A 19,451-nucleotide genomic window follows, 5' to 3' on the forward strand; every position below is an offset into this window, starting at 1 on the left:
CTCCTGCTGCTTATTCTTCCAGATGAAACCCCTCTTAAAGTTTGTGAAATTGTGATCCAATAACCCCTTAATGCTGGCAAGTAGGTTCCAGGAATGCCCTAATTCTGGTAGGTACATTCTGGTTTACCACCGAATGTCACGTGAAGTCTTTAGGGAAAGCCTGGGACATGCTGTACGTACTGACATAGGATGGTGTTACATATCTAGACAGAAAAGAGGCTCCTAGAGCCCATACAACGGTCTGAGTCTCCAGCAGAGGCGAAAAACAGACAAGAGGTGTTTATTCACCTGTGTCTCTGTTAGCATGCAAATTAAGCACCGCAAGCTAGCGCTCATTTACATACAAAGTCAGTGGAGAGATGTGAAATCAACAGGGAAACAGGGCACAGGGAAAAGCCACAGGTGGTTATCCTGTCTCTGAGGACAGACAGTGAACACTGGGGAATACAAGTAGAAGACAAAAAGGGGCATCCCCATATCCTGCATGTAGGAAGCAAATGGACAGTGTGTTTACATTCTTGAAAATGAAATCTGTCAGTCTTGATTGAAACCCTGCAGGGCACTTTGGGGGTGAGATAAACCTTTTTAGCTAGGAGGTTAGACTGTTAGCTAACTTTAGTCTCTAGAAAGCATGCCATGATTGTGTTTTACATGTAACCATATTTGTTTCCACTATTCATACTTACTATCACTTGAATCTTGACTTTTTGATAATAAACATTCTTGTTTTCACTATAAAACCTATCTCAGTGCTGAGATCAAGGTGCTTATCCTGAGTCAACTCATACAAGCTGGTGCGTACACCATGGGCGTAGTTTGGGGAGGTGGGAGAGGCGTTGTCCCCCAAACTGCAAGCTTCAGGCAGGCATGAAATTTACCTACACATGAGCAGCCCTGTTGGCCTGATTGGTGCTGCCCCCCCAAATACAGAAGTCAAACTACACCTATGGTGTACACTGTTCTTTGGGGCAGAAAATCTGGAATTTCTGTGAGTGTTCAGTGGATAAGTCGCTGACTATTACAGGGAAATGCTTCAAAGGGACTCAAGGACTGGGGTGCACATATTGTAAGGCAAAGTAAGAACTGGCATAGCCCAGAGGAGTGTGCTTGAGTGACTAACAGGTGGCTCAGTCAAGGACCTGACAGCCAGTTAAGCATAAGCAAGACTCCCTCAGGCTGGAGGGAGGGGGGTAAACAAGATGACCCTTAGTCTTGAATATCCTGAGAATCGTCACATAGATCACAATCCCTTTCCTGACCACCCACCGTAGACACAGCTGGATGTGGAAGACAACTCATCCCAGCTACGAAGCAGCCTCTTGCTGCTGTGGGGTACCCTCACTCTCCCTCTGCAGGGGCTGATGAATGATTCATGCAGCAGTGCACACTAAGGGCTTGGCTACACTTGAGAGTTGCAGCGCTGGGAGTTACAGCGCTGGTCGTACAGCTGTGTAGGGAAAGCGCTGGTGTGTGGCCACACTCACAGCTACCAGCGCTGCAGTGTGGCCACATTTGCAGCGCTGTTGGGAGTGATGCATTATGGGCAGCTATCCCAGCGTTCAAGTGGCAGCAACATGCTTTTCAAAAGAGGGGGGTGGGGTGGAGTGTGACAGGGAGCGGGGGAGAGAGAGAGTGTGGATTTTTGGAGCCGACACTGTGTATCAGCTCCCTGCCTTGCAAAATCAGAAAATTTTCCCGACTCCTTACTCTTAACTGCAAACAGCCTGCAGACCAGATAAGCAGCTGTTTCTCTAGTCAAGCAAACACTCATCCCCCTGCCTGCCTCATTCACAGAGGTTATCTCATTTACAGATTGATCACAGCAAACAGGAGCTGAGTTTGTTTTTTAGATAAGCAGCTCCCTGAGCCCCAGAGCCCCTGAGTTCACAACAAAACAAAGAGAGGCTGCATAACAAAACAAAGAGTAATTCAGTTAAAAGCATTCTGGGATATCTCCTAATACCCTGGAGGCCAATAACAGCGCTGGTGTGTGGCCACACCTGACGAGCAGCGCTGCATCACCAGCGCTGCACTCGTTACACCCCAAGCAGACCAGGTGTACAGCCAGCACTGCAGCCAGGGAGTTGCAGCGCTGGATGTGCCTTGCAGGTGTGGACAGTTACTAAGTTGCAGCACTGGAAAGCCTCCACCAGCGCTGCAACTCTCAAGTGTAGCCAAGCCCTAAGGGGGCAGGAGTAAAAAAATAAAATAAAAGGACAAAACTTCAGCCCCAGTACGAATAATCCCAGTGAAGCCTAGTGACTCCCAGTGGTGAGTCACTGTTTCAGAGGTTCTCCAACATTTTCATTCTTCAGAGCACTTCGTAGATGCTATGCCTTCAAGGTATGTTTACTCTGCAGCTCAGAGCGGGCCCCGCAGCCAGGGCCGAGAGATTCTCACTTGTGAGGCTTGAGCTAGAGAGCTAAGAACAATAGTGTGGAAGTTGAGGCTCAGCTTGAGCTGTCAAGCCAACCTGACTCCCAAGGCTTGAGAGGCCAACCTGCAGCCTGAACCACAAGGCAAGGGAGAAGCTACCACAGCCAAAGCTGTACAGAGAAAATGGCATCACCTCTGGTCTGGCAGTCTGTGGATTGGCATTCAGATAAGGAGGCAGCCGCAGCATTCTTCATTAGGCTCAGGAGAGAGAAGATTCCATCCACAGCCCCATAAAACCAGGCTGAGTTAATGAAATACAGAATGCCTGAAGGATGCCTGGGAGCTAGCATCACACACATGGGTCTGTGTTTTACAGCATGCTGTGTCACTCCAGCACTGCCCACTTCCCAGCTGAACTGGTTTGACAAGCTGCCAGCCATCCTTCAAAATAGGCATGTGGAACCAGAAGAACAACTACAGTCTCCAAATGAGCAAACACCCGCTACAACCTCCTGTACTCTTGAGCCTACTCTGTCTACCTGCAGCACTGAACTGTAATGCTTACCCTAAGCTGGATCTTCTCTTCATTTTGTTTGCTTATCTGGTTTTCATAGCAAAGGTGTAATCCAGATCAGGGCTCTAGCTGATGCAAGCACCACACTACTTGGTATTCCTTTAGGACACTGGTGATTTTTTTTCAGCACTTTGAGGCTGGGTAAAATACCACTGTATATATTTTCTTCTGCCAGGCCAACACTGTGCAGTCACCATTTTCGGAGAGGATGCACAGGAGTCTGTTGTACTTTAAGCAGAGAAAATCTTAAACTGAGTTCTTCATTCAAATTTTGTTTGCTGCACCTGGAATGCACTCTGTGGTCTCGTTCAGCCTTCTTTTACAGTTTTTGAGAAACACTAAAATTCAAACGTTAAGTCATCTCTACGATTACAGGACTATTCCTTGGCCACAGCCATTTCAGCCTCAGATCTTGAAATAGTTATCCATGCTTGTGTCAGCTCACAGCTAGATAATTATGGAACTTTGGTGGCTGCTCTGTCTGACAGTGCTGCATAAATTTCAGCTGGTGCAGAACCTGACTGCCAGATTTACATGATCTAAATATATTTCATTCATTTTCAAACCTTTGCATTTGTTCTTGGTTTAAACAAGAGACATTTTAACTTAGAAGAGCTGCTAAATCAAGCCCTTGTGATACTTTGTACTTACCATTACTACTTTATTCAGAGAGATGCTGCACATCTGGAAGCAGCAGTCCTTTTTGCTGTTTGGCACCCCTATTTTGGACTCCCCCTTTCCTTACGCAATAGTAATTACAAGGTGCTTTGCCTGCCTCAAGGGGTTTTTTTTAATCATGGTTGGAAACATCATTTATTTAGTATGCTTTAAGTGGGATTTTTAATAGAGATTGTTGTTACAGAACTGGTAGCACTTCACAAGGAGTAACTAGCCTATGCCTGTAGAAGTGATGTTTGGTGATGGTTCACATGTTGGGGACCTTTCTGTTAACCTGTGTAACATTTCTTTCATGACTTACAAGCTAAAAAATGCATGGTGAAGAACAGGCTGCTCTCCAAGCATTCCCGCACTACCTGTCTTGGTTACGAGGCACTGTCAAAGGCTCTTCAGGAGAGAAACGGCAAGTTGTAAGCTGAACACATAAGAACGGCCATACTGGGTCAGACCAAAGGTCCATCCAGCCTGGTATTCTGTCTGCCAACATTGGCCAATGCGAGGTGTCTCAGAGGGAGTGAACCTAACAGGCAATGATCAAGTGAATGCCAAGAGGCCTGCCGACCCTACAAAAATATACATTTAAACATGGTTGTGAAGTATATTTGTGGTCCAATCATGCTATAACTTCTTTTCTGGCCACTACGGAATTATGCTTTAACCTTGGTATCTACCGGGGTAAAAAGATGAGCAACTTTCCTGTCCATCCAACAGCCATATAACAACACAGCTGAGCCACAATTATCTTTGAACATGGTGATTTGATAAGTTACACAGGTCTTGTTTGAAATACCCTCCCCCCAAGTTTAATTAAATTTATTTTTTTAAACACACAACTGAAAAACCATCCAGCCTGGAGTGTCGTAAACAGCTATAAATAATGTTGTTACCAGTTACCCTCTTTTTACCATTCTAAGAGAACATCTGGTTTTCATTTGCAGAAAAAGCCCTGACTATTTGACTTTGCTCTTCAAGTAGATTAATTAATGGAGTTTCCCAGGAGAAGGAAGGAAAGAAAGGAAAACTAGTCTGTATTTCAATGTGGTATGCCAGAGCAGTGGCCACGAGATGTCGCTGTTGCCTTCCGAATGAACAGCAGCTAAAGCCTTCAAATATTGAGACTTACCATTTAGAATAAAACCCTGAAGGATATCGATCAGTACCTTTGTGCAGATCACAAATGAAGGCAACTACGCCCACATAATGCCACAACTGGAAAACCTTCTGTCTGTGTAACTAACAACTCTGCCCATAATCTAATGAGTGGGAAAAGTATCTAAATAGAAGGGCCTATTACAAGGATGACAGTTATAAGGCCGGGGGATCCAACAATTAAACTGGAGAAAGGAAAAAAAAATCAAGAGAATGGAATAAGTACATGCAATAACACAGAAAGCCACATGGGCCATGATCAAAGTGCTTCGAATTCTAACTCTCTCTGAAGACCTTTACTACAGGTCATACTTTGTAAAGATTGTTTTTAGATGCTTTCTGAACCAGAAAAAACACACATGAATTCTTGTAATAAAAATAGTTTCAAATATAGAATCCTTGGAACATAAATGATAAGTTTACATTAGCTAACTTATAACATAGGCAAATGCTCCCAGTCTTTGTAACCTCCAGTGGATAACATGGGACACTCAACAGCCCAGTCACACCTTGGGTGTCTCCCTATGTACAAAGGCAGATTAAAGGATTCCTGCAGTTTACCAGAGCCCACTGAAAACTGGGATTCCATTGCCCATTGCAGGGCAGAGACTTGGAATGAAGTGGGAGCTAAAAGGAATGAGGCCTGCATCACTTCACAGTAATCCCCCATCAGCCGCTCAAGGAGCAATGGAGGTTTAAACTTTTGAGGGTCGGTATTTAAAGAACAGATTCCTGTATAGTTTTGATGATGTCTTTGACAACTGCTAGGGGAAGGTAGTGCATTTCTGGTGTGGCAAGGGCCTCTCACTGATAGACTCAGCACTGTAACATCTATGAGAAGGTAGGAGGCAAAGCACACCAACCAGGAGAGTGAACTGACCATTTCTCCAACCCTGTGGAGTTTTGATCATTCAGAACATAACATTCTCCAAGTTTAAATTTAGCCAGGACTAACCCTTGTTCCTACTGAGCAAAATGCCCTGGGATCTTTTATGAGCACAAATGGTCAGGGCATCTTTTTTTCATCTCATCTCAAACACCATTTACTGTAATAGGGGTTTCACTATAAAACAGTATTTGTGGAGCTCTGGGTTTAGTGACTGTATAACATGTTCTGTAAGAACATCTAAGAATGAATTTGGTGAGTGGCTTTCACATTAGTGATAACAGTCTTAGGAGAACTGATAGCTGGGTTTAAAAGAAATGACATTTCTGCTTCTGAATCCAGGAAGCAGCCTTTCCCACAATGACTACTCACTTGACTTCTGAGGCCTAATACCCGCTATGCATATCAAAGGAGCGAGCCTGAACAATCACTATATTACAGCTTCACCCAGTTCTACTCAATTTCCTGTTTGTTGTTGCTAAACTAAAAAAAAAAAAATTAAAAAAAATTTGCTTTTAAAATTTAGGAGGCCACATTCCCAAGATTTAAATGGTCAAGATGTTGATGTGTCACTGAACACAAATGCATACTAAGAAGGTTAGTTTTGAAAAATCAGTTCTTTATTCCAGGGAAGAGTAAAAACAATCCTTTTCAAGTTAAAACAGGGATTTGATGGGCTAATTAACCACATCAAAAAACTTCTTTACAAGAGCACTTTTCTATTTAAATTAAAAGCGAGCATCATATGTGCCCTAGATTACAAAAACCCTGCATGGCCCAGTTAACCACACACCAGTCAACCCATGAGCAAAATGCCAACCATATTATCTGATGTTGCATGGCATTTTAGAACAGTTGCTTCTGTCAGTGTTCAGCTGAAAGGAAGTATAACCAAGATTTACTTTAGTTTACTTTAGACAATGTCTAAAGTGAATATTCCATTATAAAACTGTTGCCCATAACTCCTCTCCCTCCACTGACTGTCAGTTTTTGGACTGTAAATTCTGTGACCATTCCACAATTATTTTAACAGCTCTATGATACAAATGCAGTGAGCTACCACACGAGCTAAAACAAATGGATTTTTCCCTCGGCACTAGAGGGGCAAGCACATCAGATTAAATTAGAAGATAATGTGACAGATTTTCAAACTGATCAGTGTATTCCACACTTTATCTACAGGAGGAGATTATATTACAGAACTCCCCAAATTGAAAGTGCAGAGCTCCTACTCTGCATCACCCTTCCTGGTGAAGCTGTACCTGGCAGAAAAGAGGCAGACTATTCAGGAACTATTACGATACAAGAGAGCCACCTCATGAAGAAAGTTTTAAGTGTAAAACGGCAAATTCTTAGGGGATGATTAAGGAAAGGTCTAACTGTGGCCTGTGATTAAAAAGTCAGGCACTCCTGATGTCCGTGAAATCTTTTACTGTCCCTAACTTTCAAGGCCTTTCTGTAGTCTCTAGGGATTTTTTAAATGGCTATTTAAAGCTGTTTCAAGGAGGAGTAATCCAACAAATGGTAACTATAGTAAAAATCCCTTCCCCTGCCCTTTCTAAAAACATTTGTCCTTGCTAGAACGCCATGTTTGGTTACGTTTTAAAAATCAATCTTAGCAAAAGTCACTTTTCTAATTCTAGTAATGGAGGCACAAACACTGGTTTCCTTAGCATGGCATAAACGAGCTGGCATGTATTTCAAAAGTGAAAGACAACATGCAAGGAGAGTGCTGCACTGTTACCCTCATTGAGCTGATCACGGTGAACAATTTTAATTCCCATTTTTAAAATGGTGTCAGCTCTCAATTTCCCCCCACCCATTGCAACTCCACAGTGTTTTGACAGAACTGTTTTGGAGCCAGCACACACAGGCCTTGTCTACACTAGCCTCTCTTCCCTAAAGCTGAAGGCAGGAGATGAGTACTGTATTCCCACAGAAAACACAAAAGACATTTAAAGCAGAGCCCTGCAAATCCGCAGATATCCACAGCCCATTTTTGTGGATAGTAGATCAGATGCCGATACAAACGCACAGGGCTCTACTCACCGGTGGCGCCTGGCCTGCAGTGCCCGGCTTCGGCAGCCGGGGGGGCACAGCACACTCAGGGCCAGCAGCCAGTGGCACCCACTCGCTGCGCCGCTTCCTGTCCAGCAGCTCGGGCCCCTGGGGCAGCGCCAGAGTCCCCACCATAACATGGCTCAGCAGCACTGGGTCCGGCCTGCCGGCTCTTGGGCAGCAGGGCCCGTCCCTGGCCATGGGTATTGGAGCGGGCAGGGATCCGGCTCCCCACCCCTCCGCCCCACTGTGATGCAACACACAGTGCTGCTGCTGTGTGCCATCGCTCGTGAGCCCCCGGGAGCAGCATGTGATGCGACACCCCTTCCCTCTGCCCCCCCACCCCTTCGCCTTGAGATTCTGCCCCTTACCCCCAGTCCCCGCCCTTGCGCTGCCTCTTCCTCGCTCCTTCTCCCCACCCCCAGCCCTTGTGAGATGGCTTGCTGCTGCGGATACAGGTAAAAGACAGCTAGCAGATTGCGTGTCGGATCGCAGGTTGACCCTGGAGGATGCAGATTGGGTGCGGATCCTGTGCAGGGCTCTACATTTAAGTAGGGAGGAAATTCGGTACCTGAGCTGGATTAACCCTCTCTACCTGTATAACACAAAAGCATGCTGATATTTGCCTTTTCTGTTAATAGGCAATCACAAGTTTCTCACCCTTTGAGTGGTCAAATAAGATAATATTCTCTCAAAAATGTACCTCGAAAATGAGAAGGTTTGAAAACTTTCACCCCAGAAAAGTAATTTGGGGAACATGATAAACTCCTGAAAACTGGGAGTTAAAATGAAAGTGCCTCCTCAATCAGACACCAGTGTGTAGTGTCACTAGCAATGACAAAGTGATACATCAGTGTCAAGGCAGGTCAGTTGAATAGTTTGACAAGTACTGTCCATATCCAGCACAGATTCCCAGAGCACAGCAAACACTGTTAGTAAACTGAACCAATACTGTCTTTTGCACCAAACCAAAATAATGAGTGAAGGAGACATCCAGTCCCCTATGGGAGCACAGAGATATTCTTGTTAGTTTTTAACTGACTGTTTAAAGAAAACCAAAATTTATGTTTTGAAGGTATCGAAAACTCAAACAAAAGAAGAAATCTTTCTACCCTCTCACAGAAAGGGGTGGCTTCTGTCCACAGATGAACTGGCTGCAATGTTCTGCCCTGTGTGTGCACACTAAACAATTAAAGAAGCTTAATTCTCTTTACCTTTCCTATTCATCCCCATCTGGAGGCACTTGAGCAGCCTGCAATACTGGCATCTGTTTCGCTGTTTGCGTGACATGACACAGTTCTTGTCTCGACTGCATCTGTAAACCCGCTTGTTGCAAATGCTCCTTTTGAAAAACCCTTTGCAGCCTTCACAGGAGATGATACCATAGTGCAGACCTGTAGCTCTGTCTCCACAGATAAGGCAGGTTCGCTGATCAACCCGGTCATCTGGAAGAAAAACAACACTTTGTAGTCAGAAAATGGCATGCCTGAAAAAATAAATGATCTGAAACCTTCCTTATTCAGTGAGATATGCGTGCCTCCACCCTCGCACCCCATGCCTACAACAATGAAAATTATATCACTGTACACCCACAAAGCAGAGCCTTGTGAAGCTCCTGGCATACAGACACACAGCATACTCCTGACAGCACGAAGGCAACCCTTAGCACCAGTGAGAAGCTACAGAATATGGCTGAAGTATGCATGGGAAAGACATCCCAGATCAATCTCAGAAATGGCCTAATTTCAAATTAAATATTCAAGAAGATTTTAGCATAAGTGTGTTGACACTGAAGACCTTTAACAAGAAAGGATGAGCATCTAATGGTTTGAAATCCAAGCAGCAGATTGTCCTTGGGTAGCCACAGCATTATTCTGTAACATTACTGCCCCTAAGGAAGGTGTGGCTAGATTAGAGATATAAAACATGGTGTCTCCTGTAAGGAACTGACAGTCTTCCACTGCAGACTTCAGCATCACACAAGGATCTGAGACAGGAGTGCCAAACCTGCTCCATGAAAAAAATAAAAATAAAAAACCAAACAAACAAAACCACACTACAAGAGAGAAAAAGGGCAGAGAGACACAGTACCTGCTCTTTTTCACTCCCCCTTCCATGTACACTTACAGACACTTGGCTATTTCCCCTAACCCTGCCATCTGCTACCCACTAATAAATAAATGACCTAAAAAGTGGCCAAGCGAGATTGCATCACATTTACATCACCAGATTCCAGCACCATGATAATACCATAGCAGAGAGATGCTGGCCTCCTTCCCAAGTAACGCAAAGAAAGGAGTTGAAATAAGTAACGAAGGTTTCTTAACTGCACTAATATTATCCTCACCCAGACCACAATAATCCAACAGCTAGGCCTCTCATCAGTTTCAGTTTCCAAGGGGCAACAGAATAACAGATTACGAGAAGTGATTCATTACCAGCTAATACTGGGGCTTCTCCTTCCACTCCCAGGCCTGAAATCTTCAGTAATATGTTAAATCTAGACTTTCCAGGAATCCCATTTGCAACCATAATAAACAAATAAAGCATTTCATTTTAATTTAAATTTTAGATTTCAGAGGAGATCAAGAGCAATAATTCTAATATGATCTGGTGGTGAGAAGGAGGAAGTAATATAAAGCAAAGTCTAAGATGCCTTAAAAAGAAACCCCACAGAAGTGCTCCATTCACCCAGTAAGTTAATTTAACAAAAAAATTATACAAACATAAGGGGACTGTTGGCAGCTTACTGAAACTCAGGGTGTTTTTTGGTTGGCCCTCTCCCAGTACCAAAAGAAAGGGGAAGGGCCAATAAGATATCAAGACCCTGAGTCTAACCATCCCCAGGGCCAATGGGGACAGGCCAACAAGGCAGACAGGTCAATAAGGGAGTCTGGAGCATGGGGTCCCGTCCTCCAGGTGAGCTGGAACTGCCTGGCCAGAAGGGCTGAGCTAAGGAGAGAGCAGAGCCAGCGAGAACCAGAGGAGCAGTCTAGGGAGCTGAGCTGGAGCAGTCCAGAGCCAGATGCAGTGAGCAGCTGGGAAGCACAAGGGGGACCCTGGCTGAGGGCCCAGTGCCAGGAGAAGCCAAGAAGTCTTGCAGGCCAGACCTGGAGAGGGATCAGAACTAGGGCCCTACCAAATTCACAGACCATTTTGATCTATTTCATGGTCATAGGAATTTTAAAATTCTAAATTTCATGATGTCAGCTATTTAAATCTGAAATTTCGGTGCTGTAATTGTAGAGGTCCTGACCCAAAAAGGAGTTGGGGGGGTTGCAAGGTTATTGTAGGGGGGGTTGTGGTACTGCTACCCTTACTTCTGTGCTGCTGCTGGCAGTGGCTCTGCCTTCAGAGCTGGGCAGCTAGAGAGCGGCGGCTGCTGGTCAGGAGTCCAGCTCTGAGCACAGCTGCCGCCGGCAGCAGCACAGAAATAAGGGTGGCATGGTATTGCCACTGCCACCCTTACTTCTGCACTGCTGCCTGCAGAGCTGGGCCCGTCACTCTCTGGCTGCCACCATTGAAGGAAGAAGCACAGAAGTAAGAGCGGCATGGTATGATATTGCCACCTTTACTTCTGCACTGCTGCTGGCGGATGCTACCTTCAGAGCTGGGCACCCGGCCAACAGCCACGGCTCTTCAGCCACCCAACTCTGAAGTCAGTGCAGAAGTCAGGATGGCAATACCGCAACCCTCCTAAAATAACCTTTTGACCCCCCTGCAACTCCCTTTTGGGTCAGGACCCCCAAATTGAGAAATGCTGGTCTTCCCCCATGAAATCTGTATTGTATAAGGAAACGCACACAAGACCAGATTTCACGGGGGGAGACCAGATTTCAGTCCGTGATGCGGTTTTCATGGCCATGAATTTGGTAGGGCCTTAATCATAAACCCAACGGATGAGCTGATGCTGGGGAGAAGGGCCCTGCCACCTAGAGCCTGAGGGTGTGTGGCCACTGCCAGAGCAAGTGTTTGACCTGCAGCATCCCTGCAGACAGAGCCGTCCCTTGGATACAGTGAATTGGGGCAACTGCCCCAGGCCCCATGCTTTGGGGGGCCCTGCGGGTGGGGAGGTGAGGCAGGAGGGCAAGTGGGGTAGGGAGATGAATGGCATGTAGGTGGGCGGGGGGGCAAGGAGCAGCCCCCCCTCCCAGCACCTCCCACTCCCCCGCCCCTCCCCCTCCCTCCCAGCACCTCCCACCTGCTGTGGATCAGCTGTTACGCGGGGTCAGGAAGTGCTGGGGGAGTGGGTGGAACTGGGAAGGGAAGAGGCAGGGCGGTGTGGGGCTGTGCGGGGAGGGGTAGAGTGAGGGAGGGCCTGGGCGCAGCCAAGGGGAGCACCCCCAGGCTGATAGGTCTTGGGCCCCGCACCACCCTAGGGACGGTCCTGCCTGCAGTACACGTGAGGAACAGACTGCGAGCTTCCCTATGCTCCAGACAGGTCTGGTTTTGGTTTCCCCATGCGCACAGAGTGGGATTACTGGTTTCCTTTAACCTTACCCTTTTTTCCTTATTTTTTTAACTGATTGCTGTTTAATAAATTGTATTGCCTTTGAACTATATGCAATGATCAGTGGATCAGGGAAGCGTCTAGAGTGGAGAGAGTACCCTGGAGTGGGGACATCCTAGCCCCTGTCCCAGGGCCGCCCAGAGGATTCAGAGGGCCTGGGGCAAAGCAATTTCAGGGGCCCCTTCCATAAAACAAAGTTGCAATACTATAGAATACTATATTCTCATGGGGGGCCCTGCAGGGCCCAGGGCCTGGGGCAAATTGCCCCACTTCCCCCCCCCCGCCCGGGCAGCCTGCCCTGTCCTAAGTAACCACAACAAGATTAGGTGTCGAGCCCCCCAGGAATCCTGGGCCCAGCCTTGTCAAGATTACAAGGACACTGCCACACAGGAGAGTGGGAGGGGAGTCCTCAAGGTCAGGCAGGCCTCTGGGTAAAGGGAGTGGGAGCGAGGACTCCGATCCTTTTGCTAACCAATTCCACCAGGGTAGTGTGGGAAGCTTTCCTGGCTTATACAATAGCGGGACAATTCCCCCACTTACACAAGGGCTTGTCAAATAAATTGCAGTTTGGATTCTGGAAAGTGATTATTTTACATTGCAATAACTGTCCTTCATTATAATACCCTAATCATGTCACAAAAATGTAATTTTTCTTTATTCCACATGCAACATTACAGCAGAATTTACATCACCATACTTCAGTGTCAAAATGAGAGACTTCATGGCTTCCCGTGATCCCGTTTCATGTGTTTCTTTTAACTGTAGTTAATAAAGAATGGAGTTGAGATCAAAGGCTTGAGTGACACATTTCCTTACTAATGTGGTCTATGGATATTGTATTACCTCCAAGATCCATATTTTATTTCCAATTTTATCTTAGTTTTCATTTAAACATTCTGCTCAATATCGGATATTAACAGTAAATATGTGTCACATATTAGAAAAATGCCAATACCTGTCCAAAGCTTGGAAGAAAATACAAGTTTATAAGAGATTAATTCTGACAATGATGGATTTCAGAGGATTCCAGATTCTCATGCAGACTGGAGGCACGACACTGGGGAGCATTAGCACATCAATTTAAATACTACGCTGTGTCTTACTCCTCCTACAGATTGCTCTTCCTCTCTGAGGTACTGTGCTAGTAGCACTGCCAGGGCCGCAGCACTACCTCCTTAGTTCAACATTAGTGTGAGAGGAGAGGATAGCACTCGACTCGGGGCGGAGGGGAAAAGCGATACAGCACAGACTGAGTGCAAACAGCAGCACTACTGTGCACAGGGCAACCGGCGTATGCAGAACCATGCCTGGGGTGAAGTGGGTAGCTTGGCAAGCACGACAGACTTGCTTCGGAGTTCAGGTTTCCATAAGGCGGAAATAAATCCGTGTGAATGAGTTGGAGGTGGCTGGCAGAAGCCAAATTGGACTTTCACATGGAAAGCTTTGCTCTAAGTCAACAGACATGATCCGAGAGCGAAAGCAGAGAGAATTTGGCTAACAGATACACATTGATCTCTGCTATATAAACACGAATGGTTATAGCTTGTGTTTTGTTCAGGCAGGTATGAGACACCAGAAAGATGGGGTGTCTCTCTGTTTTACCCCAGGAGTATCAGCAAAAGCTTTGCTGTGCAACTGACACACAAGAATCCAAATCAACATTATAATACAAATGATAAGGTTAAGACACAAAGAAAAAAATCCAGCCAATTCCCTTTACAAATCTTAATGAGAGGCTTTTGGATGAAAAAATGTAAATTGTACTACTCCCAGCAATAGGAGCTGTCATATTAAATTTGGTATCTTAAGACGGTAATGTTCCCACTGAGACAGAATAGGGCTGATGCATGGCTCAGGAAGGATCGCAGTGGGCATGTAGTAATTTTCATAGACAGAGATGTCAAACTGAAAGGAAAATAAAGTAAATGATGGCTAAAGCAACTGACTGTTAACCTAGATGTATTCTCATTATCTTGTATCTACACAGTTAGACCTAAATCTTGCTTCACATTAGAAGTCGGTTGTACTTAAAATAATTCTATCAACTTATATGTAAAGCCTTTTTCTACAGAAGGGCCCTACCAGGGCCAAATATGCTTTAACTCTTGTCATCCCATGCAAATCATGTACACAACGTATTTTTAATCATTACAATTTTTTGTTATACACAAACTGAATTTAAAAAATAGATGTTATTCAAGTATGTTCAGAGAGGAAGTACAGCATTGAACTGAGTATGTTTAAACTGTTACCATTTTCAAATTATAATTTAATCACATCAACCTTCAGTCTGAGCAAGTGTAAAATATTCAGAGAATAGTGATCAATGGTTCCATGTCTAGTTGGCAGCCGGTATCAAGTGGAGTGCCCCAAGGGTCGGTGCTGGGGCCGGTTTGGTGTGGACTGCACCCTTAGCAAGTTTGCAGATGACGCTAAACTGGGAGGAGTGGTTGATACGCTGGAGGGTAGGGATAGGATACAGAGGGACCTAGACAAATTAGAGGATTGGGCCAAAAGAAATATGATGAGGTTCAACAAGGACAAGTGCAGAGTCCTGCACTTAGGACGGAAGAATCCCATGCACTGCTACAGACTAGGGACCGAATGGCTGGGCAGCAGTTCTGCAGAAAAGGACCTAGGGGTTACGGTGGACGAAAAGCTGAATATGAGTCAACAGTGTGCCCTTGTTGCCAAGAAGGCTAATGGCATTTTGGGTTGTATAAGTAGGGGCATTGCCAGCAGATCGAGGGATGTGATCATTCCCCTCTACTCAGCACTGGTGAGGCCTCATTTGGAGTACTGTGTCCAGTTTTGGGCCCCACACTACAAGAAGGATGTGGATAAATTGGAGAGAGTCCAGCGGAGGGCAACAAAAATGATTAGGGGGTTGGAGCACATGACTTATGAGGAGAGGCTGAGGGAACTGGGATTGTTTAGTCTGCAGAAGAGAAGAATGAGGGGGGATTTGATAGCTGCTTTCAACTACCTGAAAGGGGGTTCCAAAGAGGATGGATCTAGACTGTTCTCAGTGGTAGAAGATGACAGAACAAGGAGTAATAGTCTCAAGTTGCAGAGGGGGAGGTTTAGGTTGGATATTAGGAAAAACTTTTTCACTAGTAGGGTGGTGAAGAACTGGAATGGGTTACCTAGGGAGGTAGTGGAATCTCCTTCCTTAGAGGTTTTTAAGGTCAGGCTTGACAAAGCCCTGGCTGGGATGATTTAGTTGGGTTTGGTCCTGCTTTGAGCAGGGGGTTGGACTAGATGACCTCCTGAGGTCCCTTCCAACCCTGAGATTCTATGATTCTATGAATCTTTTTAACTGAATTAGAGAAATATAAGTCTCCTGTAAGTAGGAGCCTCTTCACATAAAAAGTCACCATCTCTTCGATTGTGTTGCTAAGACCCTGAAATTAATGACTCAAATGGGGGTGGCTCAACTGGAATTGGAAACAGGTGCAAGTGAAATTTGTTTTCTAAATAGTGTTTACAGTGAATAAAGAAATATGATTTGCCATTTCATTGTACATAACAGCAAACAAGTATGTTTCGTGACCACACTTCCAGTTCAGGAAGAGCAGCTCCAAGAATGAAAAGTAACAAGACACACACACACACACACACACACACATTTTCTGAATCAGGAATGTCCTATCATGACTAGGTGCATTTTAAAATGTTTCCCACCAGGAACATACTGTAACTCGGCCTAGGTTTAGTTCCTTCAATTTCTTCTTGATAATCAGCTTAACACTATGCACAGGAGACCAGGCATCTAAGCTCACTTATACAGAGATTCTATCAGCATCCAAAGCAATTGCCCATTATATTTTTGATCCTCATAAGGTGGATACTGCCAGTACTTCCTGAGCCAAATGTTGATCACTAAGGAACAGAGGCCAGACAGACATTTCATTTTGTTTTTTTTTACAAAAAGTCCCAGCAGTGTCTATTCGTTCTCTTGCTGCTGCTTTGTTAAAATAAATTCTCTCAGTTCCAAAGTCTTTCTGCTTTTCTTGAAGTGTTTACATATTACAAGAAGATCTTTGCCCATAAACCCCCTACTTAATTTTAATAAGTGAATGGAAAAACAAATGTAAGATGGATGTTTGTCCTGTTTTTTGAACTACTTACATTTCTGGGTGTCCGACTGAGACTGTTTGATGGCCCCTTTGCTGAAATCATGGGAGAAAAGTGTGGTAAATGAGTATTAAACATAGCTGCTCCCACAGTCTAACCCCATAACTGCTGAAGCCGTATTTGTCACAGCCAGTCCTGAGTATGCTACCGGGGAAGGGGGGAATCAGTTGCCATCTATCCCAATTTGGCTCCTGTAAATCCCTCATTAATCCAGCTTCCAGCTGTTGTAATTCAGCATCGCCAGTAGGCACAGAATTCAGCAGCTGGGGCTTTTCAGCACACACTTGTGAGTGCAACTGGCTCAGGTTAGTTTGAGTTTGATCTTTGCAAGATTCCATCCTCTCTCATTTCACTGGCATTTGCTCACTCTTCTCCTTCCATCTTCAAATGGACTGTGTGTGTTCCACATGTACTGACTATATCCCATGCTCCTCAGCTGTGGAATTTTGATTCTTTTTATTCAGAACATACAGCGCTACAATATCAGGGTCATATTTGAAGGATTAAGTTAAAAGCTGCTTGTTTGATTTGGCTTTTATTCCATCACAGATTCCAAGGCCAGAAGGGACCATTGTGATCATCTAGTCTGACCTCCAGTATAACACAGGCCAGAGAACATCCCCCAAATAATTCCCATGATATATGTTTTAGAAAAACATTCAATCTTGATTTCAAAATGGTCAGTGACGGAGAATCCACCATTGCCCTGGGTAAATTGTTACAATGGTTAATTACTTTCACTGTTAAATATTTATGACTTATTTCCTGTCTGATTTGTCTAGCTTCAGATTCCAGACAGTGGATTGTGTTATACCTTTCTCTGCTACATTGAAAAGCCCATTATTATACATTTGTTCCCCCTGTAGACACTTACAGACTGTAATCTAGTCACCCCTTGACACCTTTTGAAGTGTTACTAATAGAATAACTAATAGTTAATGTGTACAGTGGGATTGAGATCCAGCACATGGTATTCGGAGTAATTTCCACCTGGAGAATACCTGGAAATTGGGAGTATTTTGGGAGGGCCTACGGCCCTCAACTCCAACTGGTGAGACAGCTGAGAGGGGGCTGATGGCTTGGGCATTAGTGGACAAATAGGAGTCTGCCACACTGAAAAGGTTAGACCAATGCCTATAAACTATTAGCAGAGACAGTACTGATGCCGACCGTTAAGATTGCCTGAAACTCTATTATAAACCAGTTCTCAGCTGCTTATTCATTTAACCAAACTAACTGTTCGGACTGAAATTTCCTCTGCCTTAAGCCGATTTTCTTTTTATTTCAACCAAAATGGCTCAGCTGTTTCTGAGTACAATGCTAGTGAAAAATAGGTTGTTTTGCCAGAGCTATAGTTTTTCCGACAGTTTCTTTGAAGAGCTCTATCTCCCCCGGGTTTGAAAGAGGAACTTTAAATTTGTTAGGAGGATAGTCCTTGAGTCAGAGAAATGTCTTTTGTTCTCCCCATGAAAATCCACCCAATTTTGACCAAGATATAAGCCTCTGAAAGCTATTTGCGGATGCTCAGTAGATTTTGTTAGAGACACTCTGCCAATGCCTGTGAACATTCCATTAACTAGCATGACCATATTTTCCCAAATGGAAAACGGGACACCAAATGGGTCAGCCCAAGACCCCCTGCGCTCCTGTGCGGGGCCAGCCCAAGTCCTCACTGCTTCCCGCTTGTGCCGGCCCGAGGTCTCCCCACCCCTGCCAGTGCGGGGCCAGCCAGAGCCCCCCTCTGCCCACCTGTACGTGGGGCCACCTGAGGCCCCACTCTCTCACCTGCACACAGGGTCAGCCCCAGCCTTCCTGCCCAGGGCTGGCGCGAGGTGCCCCCTCTCCCTCCAGCATGCTGGGCCAGTCTGAGACCCCTTGCCATCCTCCCAGAGTCCTCCTCCTCTTAGGCCTCCCCCACCACACGCAGGGCGGATTCTAGCCTCCCTGTCACCCTCTCGTGCCTGGGGCTGGCCGGCCCAAACTGCTCTCCCTAGCTTTCCCTCCAGCGCAGCTGCTCCCCCCGCCCACGAGATCACATCCCACTCTTCTGGCAAAACTCTGCATTTTTCCAGTTTGCTCTTGCCAACTGATGATCAGCTGTCAAGAGCAAACGGCACAAATGCATAGTTTTGCCGAAGAAGTCAGAATGGCCAGGACAGGGCCTAAAAAAGGGACTGTCCGGGCCAAAACGGGATGTATGGTCATCCTAACTAAGCAGGTTTCAGGGTGGTAGCCGTGTTAGTCTCTATCAGCAAAAACGAGGAGTCCTTGGGGCACCTTAGAGACTACCAAATTTATATGGGAATAAACTTTTGTGGGTTTTAGCCCTAATTAAGCAGGCTCCTGTCTCGCTCGGTGGAGTTCTCGGACACGACAAAGGCACTGAGCCTGCTCCGAGGCATGGAACTAGAACTCTAGATCAGCAGTTCTCAACCAGGGGTCCAGGTCCCCCGGGGGGCCTTGAGCAGGTTTCAGGGGCTCTGCCAAGGAGGGCCAGCATTAGACTCACTGGAGCCCAAGGCAGAAAGCCGAAGCCCCGCCATATGGGTCTGAAGCTCGGGGCCCTGTGGCCCCAAGCAATTGCCCTGCTTCCTGCCCCGTAACACTGGCCCTGGCTTTTATATGCAGAAAACCAGTTATTGTGGCACGGGGGGCTGTGGAGTTTTTACAGCATGTTCGGGGGGGGCCTCAGAAAGAAAAAGGTGGAGAACCCCTGCTCTAGATAGAGAAGACAAGCCCAAGCATTAGCAGCAGCTACAGTTAGGCCCCTTGGTGTAGGGGAAGTGGCTGGGCTGAGTGCCAATCAAGCATTCAGGTTAGGAAGTGGCACAACAAAGGTTGTTCATGCAGCCTTAATTTAGCCCCCTTTGGGGATGTAAATATCATTTTAAAAGTTAACCGTTTAAACTATTAAATTATATCATTTAATCGGTTAACTGATTAAAGCGAGAGGAGCTTGGGTCATGCCGGCTGGCGCAGGGATGGGGCCACCTACTCTGGCCGTCCCCAGAGCTGGGAGTTAATAGTTACGGTGGGTTAACCAGTAAGACTAAAGCTTACCAGTTAACCGGTTCTCTTTACAT

The 19,451-nt window shown here is 45.7% G+C and overlaps 1 protein-coding gene across 6 annotated transcripts in view; it reads right to left on the bottom strand.

Moving 5' to 3' along the window:
- The window catches only part of NR6A1 (nuclear receptor subfamily 6 group A member 1), a 192,944-nt gene that overhangs the window by 20,849 nt on the left and 152,644 nt on the right, over positions 1 to 19,451 (bottom strand). For all 6 annotated transcript variants that reach the window (XM_044992926.1, XM_044992925.1, XM_044992927.1 and 3 more), the window contains one exon: positions 8,936 to 9,166. In XM_044992926.1, coding sequence (XP_044848861.1) covers positions 8,936 to 9,166 — 231 coding nt within the window. The remainder of the gene's footprint in view (positions 1 to 8,935; positions 9,167 to 19,451) is intronic.

This window comes from Mauremys mutica, chromosome 18 (assembly GCF_020497125.1).
Source record: "Mauremys mutica isolate MM-2020 ecotype Southern chromosome 18, ASM2049712v1, whole genome shotgun sequence".
Classification (NCBI taxonomy): Eukaryota; Metazoa; Chordata; order Testudines; family Geoemydidae; genus Mauremys; species Mauremys mutica.